At 42.6% G+C, this 11,397-nt stretch overlaps 1 protein-coding gene across 1 annotated transcript in view; it reads left to right on the top strand.

Annotated features, from left to right (window-relative positions):
• The window catches only part of PTPRO (protein tyrosine phosphatase, receptor type O), a 154,848-nt gene extending 146,337 nt beyond the window's left edge, over positions 1-8,511 (top strand). Inside the window, exons 24-27 of the mRNA XM_017823944.1 lie at positions 1,192-1,346; positions 3,696-3,831; positions 5,907-6,027; positions 7,115-8,511. Coding sequence (XP_017679433.1) covers positions 1,192-1,346; positions 3,696-3,831; positions 5,907-6,011 — 396 coding nt within the window. The 3' untranslated portion in view covers positions 6,012-6,027; positions 7,115-8,511. The remainder of the gene's footprint in view (positions 1-1,191; positions 1,347-3,695; positions 3,832-5,906; positions 6,028-7,114) is intronic.
• Positions 8,512-11,397: the final 2,886 nt, after the last annotated feature.

Genomic DNA, 11,397 nt, shown 5'->3' with positions numbered 1-11,397 from the left:
TCTTAGTATAAATTGTTCTTGAAAACTTGAAAATACCAATGCAGAAATGTAAAATATTTTTCAAATGGGTAATTCTGCAATAATCGTGTCTTCCCATAAAGTATTGAAACACATGTGAGAGCATGGAATTTCCAAATTAAAGCTCTCCAGGCTTTCAAGCATTACCACCCTCGTTTCCTGCATCAGCTCATGAAGGAAAGGTTAGGGATATGGAGGGGATGTGGGAAAAGCTGTGCCAATGCCATTCCACATTGGCCCAGGACTTAGTCCTGCCCAGCCTTGCCTCACTGTGTTCCAAAGAGTGCACAGGGGGCAGGCCAGGAGTGCAAATATGTAAACCATGGTGTTGGGGTCGAGTGAAAAGAAAAGGCTGTGGTTTGCAGTTGAGGTAAACTGTCCTTGACCAAACCCAGGGGCCTTCTGATCTCATTTTTTGATATCCTTTGCCTAAGGATCAGCTGTTCTCTGTGACTGGAAAGAGGTTAGGGAGTAGGGAGATTTGGCCTGACCCAGAATGGAAAAACAAAAGGCATTGCTTCATATGGCTTTTGGTGAGGATGGCCCTCCACCACTCACCATGCCTTGAGTTCCTTAAAGGCTCAAAGACAAAATGTGTTGTGTTGAGGATCTTATTTAATTTAAAGCCAGTTGAATTTTTAGCATTATAGAAGTTTTTTATTATAATGAGTATTTTCCTAAATGGTTCCTTCCCCCCTGTAAGAGTTTTCTCTTCCCTTTTGGGTTTTTTTTCTTTACAACTTGAAAAGAAAAACTCTAGAGAGTCCAGTGTTGATTGTTTGCCAACAGCATTGTTCTTTATCTCTGGCAAAATGAGAAAAGGAGAAGGAATGGAACAGGAAGAGGAAGAAAGTCTAAACTTGAAAAATGCAACAGTTCTTGATTTGAAAGCAAAATAAAATGGAACCACCACGGAGACAAAAGCAAAATACAAATCCCAAACCCAGAAACAAGAAGTTCATACCACTTTGATTATAATGACCTGCTATCCCCTCCCCTTTTTAATCAAATGGCATGTACATTCTTTACCACTTTACCACTTCACTTTCTTAGGCTGTATTTGAGAGGAAAAAGAAAATCACCACAAAATGACAAAAAGCCCTCAGTGCGACTGAGCGTGACTGCACTGTTAAAACTCCTGTGAACACGCTGCTGTTCTGCTTCTTCCATCAGGCTGATGAGGTGCAAGATGTGATGCATTTTAACTACACCGCCTGGCCGGATCATGGTGTCCCCACGACCAACGCTGCCGAAAGCATTCTCCAGTTTGTACAGATGGTCAGGCAGAAGTCAGCAAAGACTAAAGGCCCCATGGTCATACACTGCAGGTAAATGCTTCAGGGAAACGGAGAAAGAACTACAAGTTGTTACACTGAATAGGTTGGGAAGAGACTAGAAGGAAGGATTTTTGGGTTCCGCTCACGCGTTAGCTGAACACGGTTCTCTCTCATGTTACGGGTGTAGAATTGGTCCCCTGCTCTGACTGCAGAGGAGCTGGAATTTCAGCCTGCAGCCATAGGCACCGAGGCATTTCTTTCTAAGGAGAGTCATCTCTTTGGGTGTTATCCACAAATGTCTTCAGGAGGCCTGGCAGGTGATCCTGATTTACACCAGCTCAGAGCCTGCCCCTGCTCTCTCATTTCCACCCCTTTGTGACACAGAAAGTGCAGTATAACCAGCAGCTGCTGCAGAGTGCTGTTCCCCTGCAGATGTGCAGATCCTCCTCCTCTGGTCATTCAGTTTTTGGAACATTCAGTGTGCCAGCAGTAATACCAGTATCCCATGCTAACAGTTATATGGATCTCTTTCTTATTTTTTTGGAGAAAGGCTGTTTTATATACTGTCAGATTTCTCCCCTGTATGTCACCTGGCCTTTTATTAAGATGCTAATTTATTTGTCCTCTCTGTGGGCAGCTGCAATGTTAGTGGTGATATCATACCAGATTGGTTCCTGATGCAAATTTCCCAGCTGACTTCAAAGCTCTTTGTAGCTCCTCATGGGAGAGCTACTCACAACAGGTTTCTTAGAAATACATAAATAGATGTTTGTAGTGGATGAATATGTGTACATTATGGTGACATACTTCTAATGGAAGTCCAGGCTTGCATCTCCCACCCCAGAGAGGAGAGTTACATCGCTGCACTATGAGTCAGCAGCTACCAGCACTGTCTTTCCTGGTGGTGATGTGATGGTCAGTACTGACTGTCTGTTCCCAGCACTTTCCTTCTCAGAAAACAGTCTTGTGTAGTAATACAATTTCTAGTTTCCAGACGTGGCACTTAATGTTCTACTGGAAGGCAAACAACTACAGCATTTGTAAGTCCAGCAAATCATGGAGTTCTCCCCTGTAACTTCATGGGGGATATTGTTCTGGGGAGTTATTTATATACAACATTATGAAATCAAACCCCATTTATACTAAGTAATTGTTTTGGGAAGCAACAGAAGCAAGTATCAGAGAGCTGGGTAACAACTTCAGTATTTCCTTTTTCAGTAGGATGCTTATAGCAGCAAAGAGAGCTATTTTCAGATAGTACTTTTGGACTGTATTGTATGTCTTACTGACCACACAGAATAAAAGTAAAAATTATATGAAATTGGTGTGGGGGAAGAAAAACAAAGTATTGATCAACTCCTGCAGCAGTGGTTCTCAAATGCTAAAGAAGGCACAGAATGAATTTATCAGTTAATGAATCTGTCAGATGAACACATCAAAGTTCTGTTGTATTCAGCTTATTTAAGAAAGTAACACAACACAAGCAAAAAAAAAAAACAAAACCTGTTTTGTGACAGTTATATTGAACTGTGTTGAGATGAACTCTTAAATACTTTCAAAGCTTTTCAGAAAAAATATGACAAGGCAGAAAAAAGAACTTTTGCCAAGATGCACACTTCTACCCTTAGTAATAGGTATGGTGTTGGAATGGTGTGTGAAACTCTATAAAACCTCTAAAGCCACAGTCAGTGAAATCAGATTTAAACATTACATGTGCAATCACAATGAAAAGAATCATACACACATAAGAATCCCTAAATGAAAGCAGTATGTCTTTTTTACTAGTCACTAAGCTTCCCTTTGAGGGAATGAAGACTTTCAGCTGAGTGGTTGCTATTTCTGCCTTGTGCTCCTAAGACAGAACCTGGAGTGTAGGCTCTTCTGGGTGGTTTGTCCTGTGAGGATGAAGTGCAGTAGTGCAGTGCCTGTGCAAGCCAAGAGCTTTGCAGTGTGGAGAGCTGTGGAAGTGAGTCCTGCAGGTTCAACCCTCTCTGCCTTTGTGCAGCAATTGCTGCCAAGCAGATCTCTGCACTTCTGGCCACAGCCCCTGGGGTTAGAGGGGTCTCATGAATTCTGTGAGGGTGGCAGTGAAAGCAGGAAGAGCTGACAGCCAAGGGTGGATGAGCGTGTGCATGCACATTCTGTGTGTAAATGCGTGAAGAGTAGTACAAAAAGGTGAAATATCTGCAGAGCCACCCACTCCATGAACTCTGCTGAACCAATGATGGATTGCATGGCATTAAATCCAACAGGTTAACCAGCCTGCCTGACCTCAGGTTTGCTCTGTCTGATTATCACAGCTGCAGGACTCCTGCTTTCTGCACTGATTGTCCTGTGTGTGCCTCCTCCAGAAAAGCCTGAAATGAGGTGCATGTCATGCATGTCTGTGTTGTGTTGCAGTGCTGGAGTGGGACGAACAGGAACCTTCATAGCCCTGGATCGGCTCTTACAGCACATTCGTGACCACGAGTTCGTCGACATATTGGGCCTGGTGTCCGACATGCGGTCCTACAGAATGTCCATGGTGCAAACAGAGGTAACATCAGTTTGCTTCAACATTGTGAAAGTACTGTCATGTCCATTTAGTGTGTTCATGTCCCTGAACACGTGACCAAATGGCTGTGAACAGGTATAATTAAGTTTTCATCTTTGCTGTAATTACTGTCACGTTATTAATCTGCTGCAAAGGTGGGTCTGATAATATATCTGCAATCTCATGGATATCTTCCAGAGGGGATGAGTTATTCTCATCTTCTGTGAAATTAATATGCAAACAATGCACTAGAAGAGATTAACATATGAGATTTTCAAACCACATTGAAAAGAATTCAGCTTGCTGAGGGGATTAATAGCTCATGAAATGATATCAGTATCAGGCAGCCTTGTTCAAGTATCACGTTGGTATCATCTAGCCAAGCACAGGATTTCAATTACACAATGGAAATACAAATAACGAGCAAAACAGAAAAGAAGGACTTTGAGTCTGCCAGACACCCTCCTCGCCCTTCTCCCTACCCAAATACCTACTGGGTAGTTATTTTTCTGTTTTTTAGAAAAATGTACTGGAAAAATGTACTGGGGAAAAAAAAGTTTTAGCAGGGAGAGGAGAGGAGCAAGAAAACCTGCAGTGACAATAACTAGCATCTGGAGATGAAAAAAAGTTCATTATTCTCAGTCCATCCTGGATCATTCCTATCAAACTGCTACTTTTCATCACAATTCAGTGTGTTAAAACAAAGGCAGTTCCATATGTTAAAAAGAGAGAAAAAAATCCTGATGATTCATTTCAGCTGGAACTGTGTTAATCATTCCAGAAGGGATGTGGTTTTCTGTTGTGTTTTTTGGTTGTGGAGCTTTTTTTTTGGTAATTTTTTTCTTTTTCTCCTTTTTTTTTCTCCTTTTTTTTTTTCTTTTTTTTTAAATTTTTTTTTCCATGTACAACCTCATTACCTGCCTGGGGCTGATGTCAAGGGCAGTTGCTGAGCTCCTGCTGCTCCAGGCAGTGGCCAAGCCTGGCCTTAGGGGTCACTGGGTGACACTGACACTCAGGCACAGAGGCCACTGAAAAGTCTTTTCTTACAAAATCTGAAACCACCGACAGCTGACCTGAGTTCATGTTGCCTTGTATGCTGGAAACTTGGCAATGCCTCAGTGAGAACTTTAAAAAAACAAATGGCACAGGCCCAAAAGGGGGATGAGAATGAAGAATATCATGAATTGAAACAGTCACTCCAAATTAGTGGGGCTGAGGAAATCCTGACATTTCTGTGGTCTGAAACATGCTTCAAACTCACACTGATATCTCTGGCATCAGCAGGCCACTGGGGATAGGGGCTGAAATCCAGACTTGGGGTTTGGAACAGCTGTTTTTGCTTGGGATCCGCTTGCTCCCTGTGCCTCATTTACATAAAGGTTAGTGTAAGGATACATCAGGATTTGCCTTCTCTCTCTTTGAAATCAAAAAGTCATCAACTAAGGTTATTCTAAATTGAATTACAGTGTTTAATCTGTCTAATGATGATGCTAAGAAAAGTCAGTCTGTAACCAAAACCAAAGATAACCCTGCTCTTGTTGCACAGAAGCCTTTCCACAAGTACAGTGGTGCACGTGATTGACCCGACTTACTTATAGTGTCACCTGCACAGATGTTGATAACTCCCCAAATAATTAACTGCTCTGTGAACAAAATCAAGTTTTATCTTTTTATTGGTAGAGAAAAAACCACTAAGGATCACGAACCTCATTAAAATATTTCAGATGCATATGTGGCATGGATGCAATTTGTTGCACATAAGGCAATTCTTGGAATTCATTCATTTTTAGGCAGTGTAAACTAGACCCTCCTTAGCTCAGATTCAACTCTTCTGTCATCATTCAGGTTATTAATAAGTGATTATGGTGCCAGGTGCATTTCATGCTTCCCCCACGTGTAACAGTTGTGGGCTGTTATTTTAGGAGCTGATAACTCACTGTACATCATGATGGGCTGAGGTGAGAGAGATGGAGCTGTGCAGGCTATCAAACTGTGAGCTATCAAACTGTTTCACTGTTTGGGTTTTTGCCATGCTTTCTGAGGCACAAAAATGCCCACTCATTTGGTCTTTTTTCCAGGAGCAGTACATCTTTATCCACCAGTGTGTGCAACTGATGTGGCAAAAGAAAAAGCAGCAGTTCTGCATCAGCGATGTCATATATGAGAACGTCAGCAAGTCCTAGTCCAGAGCCACGGGTGGTAAGTCAGGCAAGCCCTGCCCTGTTCCACGCCCAGAGCCTCACATCCCAGCTGCTGGCAGCAGCCAGCATCACAGGTGTTTGTTCCAGGAGCTTTCTGAGGCTTATTCCCCTCTGGTGTTCATGTGGAGAGTGCAAGGAAAACCTGTGTAGCCTGTCACAGTAAATAATCCCTTGCACTTTCCACAGCACTGTAGAATATATGGGCTCACTCACTGTTCAAAGAAAAAGAGAATCCAGAACTCCCGAGTAAGCCATCTCACCATTCCCTGCCACTTGCCCTACCACTCCTTACAAAGCTTAAAGGAGAGAAGGACTTTAATACCTTCAGTCATTCTGAAGTCACTTAACCAAGTGCCAGGTTACCCAGGCCGGTAAAGTTTGGGGGATGCTCTGCTGGAGGGCGAGAGGGTAACCAAAAAGCTCTGATGTGAAACGCTGGGGAATTTTTTTTCATAAATCTAGAACCAGGGAACCAGCATTGGTTCTACCAGCATTGGTACTATCAGTAGGGTAAGTGAAGTGACCATCTTGCTTTTCCACTGAGCCCCTGTGCCTGGCCTGTGGCGTGCAACTGGCCCAGCCCAGTCCCCAGCTGCAGAGCAAAGCACAAGGCTGTGATGTAGCGAGAGCTTTGCTGCTGGGGACAAGCTGTGAGGATGTGCATCACTGCTCTCCCAGCTACTGAGCTTTGGTTCATTAGGTGGCAGCAGAAACCCAGCCATGACTGTAATATTCACTTTTGGGTGGAGCAGGAAGCTGCAGACTTTCAACTCAAACTGGTTCCTCAAATAGCTGGTGGAGGGCTGGGCTGAGGGCACCACCACCAGCTGTGTCCAGTGTGTGTCTGTGGTGTTGCACGTGTGCCATTATTAACCTCTGTGAACGTCATTCCCCTGCCTGTAAAAGAACCCAGATTTGCCTCACTTGTTTAGGTAGTTTACTGTCTAATCTGAGTCCCAGAACCCAGCTGCCTGTGCCGGTGGGCTGCATTCCCAGCTTGTGTGGAGGGTCAGTAAAGCCAAATGCTAAGAACTGTATTCATTTCCTCTTCTTATTTCTAAAGCATTCTGTTTGTTCGGTTCCAGGTGAGACCGTGAAGCACACCCATCTTCCCTTGCTTCTGATTTTTTTTCTGTTGATGGTTTGGACGGCCAGGTGTTGTGCCACGAGAGATTGCTGCTTTGCAGTACACGGACAATGAAAGAAACTTTTACCTTTCTGAAGCACTGGGGAGACAAAGCCTTAACAAGCCTGCGGTGTCTTTTGAACTGTTTAATTTCTGGACTTTTTTTTAAATACTGGACCAAATTCAGCTAAACAACATGAAGGAAAAGACACTATACGTGCATAAGATAGATTGCTCCAGAGTATTGGGGTTTTGTTTGGTACTCTTGGTTCATTTCTTTGATAATTTTTTTTTTCTGTGCAGGTTGGGCTTAAGGTTAAAGTAAGTGCAATATTTTTTTAATGGTTGACTGAAGAGCTTTCTTCATGTGTCACTGGTCAGTGCTAACGTCCCTAGGAGAGCAGGCATTGTTAGTATCTAATAATACCTCATTAGTGAATAGCGAGGCATGAACATACATGAAGAAATCTGGAGATTGTGAAAAGGGGATGGGAGGGCGTGGGGGGGTGGGGTTGCTGGGTACATGGATTTGACTGTTTCCTTACAGCACTAATGTACGTGGGGCCTGGGGGGAGCACAAGACCTGAGGAACGGACTGACGAGCAGAAATGCAAACCACGAAGCCTGGAGCAGGCAGCCGACACTGACAGAGGGGGTGGTTTCGGTTCTTGACGGTGCTGCTACTAATTAAGCAGAGGGATTGCTCTTTTTGCCAACCTTTTCAGTAATGCCACTGATGAGGCTCTTGTTTTAGATCAGTCTAATCGCAGGGCAGCTGAGTTTCAAGCTGGGATATGTTAACATATAATAATACTATAGCATTTAACTGTCCGAGCAGTCTATGGTGCCTATACCCCTCATTTGTTTATTATTTTTAATAATTATTAACCCTGTGTAAAAACATGAAGCTGGTTCAGGTTGGAGGGGTGGAAAGAGGGAAAAAAAAAAAAAAAGGTGCTTTAATGGACATAACTATTTCTCCGAGCCAGGAATTTACAATTTTACGAAAACAAGGTTTTGGCATGTGAAGGGCTGGTTATTGCTTTATTGCTACAAGGCTGCCAAAGCGTCAGTATGGATTCCTACAGGAGCTTTGGGGTCAGGGTGGGGGGCTCTTTTCTTTTTTGCTGTCGGTTTCTGTTCTAGTCAGAATAATTAGCTATATATACATTTATTTTTTTTTGGTCTTTGTATAATTCCGGTACATCATTGTGTATTGTGACATGGATGCTGCCAGAATGGCTGTTGATGGCATTTTTTTGTAACCTGTTGCTTTGTGTCACCTCCTTGGAAGTCAGCAGCAATGGTACTCAATGTAAACAAAACGAACTGAAAGTAAACACACTGGATTGCTTACCTGTCAAGAAGTCACTGTTAGCAAAAGGGCAAACACACCTGCATGTGCTTTTTATTTCATTCATTCTGGGGCCTGCTATCACCTGGCAGGGTACCAGGCTGTAGTTCAGAAGCTCAGCTACTTCCAGAAGCCTGGTAATCTCCTTCAGCTGATATCTCTCTTTTTTTCTTCCAAAGTTATTCCACTAACAGGTAAATAGGTGTATACTCCTTTAATATCTACATCAACGTTGTATTGGTTACAAGGGATGACTTCTTTCAAAATATCCCACATGTGGTATGCAAAACTGCATAGACTTAACATAAACCCCAAATAAAACAGGTCCTTGCAAAGGGTACTAAAGAAACAGGGCTCCCCCTCTCATTACTAAATGGGTACAATATGCATTTCCCCCCCTCTTCTGTTTCCATGCATCTAATACTATTTCCACTGTTTCCACTAATCCCAGTCCTAAAGCAGAGGTGCTGTTTCTCCAAGTATGATGCATAGAGATGGATGCAAAAGGGTAGAGCAGGCTGCTAACAAGAAAGGCTTCAGTGGTACACATTTCTCTCTTGTTTCACTGGTGTGCCTCAGCTGGAGGGCTTGCCATTCCAGTAGGAACAGCAAAGATTTGTCTGGCTTAATGTGAGCAGAAGGGAGAATTATAAGTGAGCACTTGACCGTTTAGACCTTGCCTCCATGCTTTTTTTAAAAATGTATTTCAGAGTTTCGTTACATATTTACTCAGAAAATAAGTTCACACCCCTCTAGAGAACTGGCAGGGGAAAAAAAAAAGCAACCAACCTACAAATGTTCTTTCTCATGTACAGCCTCCTCCTGGCCATTGCCCATTGAGTCTGTATTTATTCTGTATCACAGACCAGAGTAAGCAGGTTACTTCTAAATCATTCATAAGCCCACAAAATATCACGGTGTGAGCTGGCTGTAACAGAAGCTTGGCTGAACATGACAGGGTACAAGATTGCTGCAAAGATGCCAAAATCACATTGTTGCAAACGGCACTGCCTGAATAGCCTGAATTTACTAGGCAGTTTTTGAATGCATGTCAAAAATTATTCCATTTGCACAGTAACAGGTGTGTATTTTGCCTTTAATAGCTACTTAATCACAAAATCAATTGCAATGAAAACTCATTCACAAAAATACCTTTTCCTACTCCCCACAATATGCAAAACTGCATAAGCAGGCATGTTGGGATGACAGTGGAAACCACCTCTCCCAGCGTTCAGGACATAACTGAAGTAACAAACAAGTCTGGAAGATGATGTGGTTCAGAAGACTCATGCAGAGCCATTAAGCCTGAATTGACACATCATACTTTTGGTTTTACCTCGTCAAAAGAAGTCTGAAAGGATGTTTTGGACACATTCTGCATGTTAATATTGTTTCCAGCATCTGTCAGAATAAAGCTCTCGAGTCATCGCAGCTCTAAAGCTGGCTGGAGCTTCAGGTTTGGAAATAGGTTTTTTGAATTATGGGTTTCATGTCCATAGCTCTGCTGACACTATGGATGTTATGTATTGATCTGCTGCTCTTACAGCATCTACTGACCCAGATGTCTGTCAAAGCAGCTCTGCATAGTGAGTGACCATCCATCGAAACTAGGGCAGGTTTTCTCCTTGTTGCCTCATGCTGTGTGTGCTGCCAGGGAAGGAGCAAACAAGTAAACCTAAGAACAGGATTTAGAAGTGCTGAGAAGTTTTTAGAGCCATGTGTGGAAGTGTTGCCTCTCTTAGCATGTCCTGTGCAGCGCGCCCTGACATCCTTGGGTCTTCAGAACTGTTTCCTTCAAATCTCACACCAGGACTGAGAACAGGCTGGGGAAGCCTTACTTGTGCTTTACTTCATTTTACTGGTTTTTTTTTCCTACACCAAAAGAAGACATATTTCCCCTGTCAAATAATCAACATCATCATCCTATGCACTAGAACAGCCTTTCCCTCCCTCCATTCATTAACCACAGTGTCACACTACCTCCCTCCCACTTCTAACTTTTTAAAGGGCTTGTGTGAAAACTATATTTTCATTGAGGCAGCAAAAGCTGTTGCTTTCAGCCACTCCTTGTGGTTGAAGTTGTTAATGCTCTTGATGTGTGTGGGATCAGGGTGCATTGAGCTGTTCTGCTGTGGTGGCTAGGAAGCATCTAAGAAAGCTCCCTATTTTCTTTCATCTCCTCTTTTAAACTGCAAAAATTATCAAGGAGTAGAAGCACAGACGAGTATTTTGATATTCATTTTGGTCTGAATCCTGAGGAAGTAGTTAAAGGCCGAAGTTGCAACCTAAGCAACTCAGAGAAACTCAAAGAAGATACAGGAGAGCCAAAGACAGTTAAATAGCCACTTACTTGCTAAAATAATTAACAAAGCTGCTGTAGAAATTCAACATGTTTGTGAAACAAACACAGAACCCAATACACAGTCCCTCATGTTTGCATTTCCCATACATAATGCTGTTGGGAAGTATGCAAAGGTGGCAGGCTGAGCACAGAAGTATTCCCTCAGATACTCTTGATATATCAGACTCAATCCTTATACAGGGCTGTTTTAGACACTACACACAGTTGAGGGAGAATATAATAAAAAGCCTGGGCTCCTATGAAGCAGTAGTTTGGCCAGAAATATGGGTTCCCATAATCATGACTCCCTTGTACATGAGACACAGCCCAGGAAAATGAATGGAGATACCTGCTTGGACAAGGGTCTAGTATTCAAGCTACAGCTTGCTTCTGTATATGACCTAAAAAGCTGAAAACTCAAAATGCCTTCACTTCCCACAACAGGAACAAAATAAAAATTCTGTGATTAACAGGTTTCCTAATTAGAAGGACTTAATTTACATCTTACATAGTTATATTTGTTTGTTCCCTTGAATTATCAAAATAC

Source organism: Lepidothrix coronata, unplaced genomic scaffold (genome assembly GCF_001604755.1).
Source record: "Lepidothrix coronata isolate B3197 unplaced genomic scaffold, Lepidothrix_coronata-1.0 Scaffold107, whole genome shotgun sequence".
NCBI lineage: Eukaryota > Metazoa > Chordata > Aves > Passeriformes > Pipridae > Lepidothrix > Lepidothrix coronata.
This window is presented reverse-complemented; position numbering and strand designations above follow the sequence as displayed.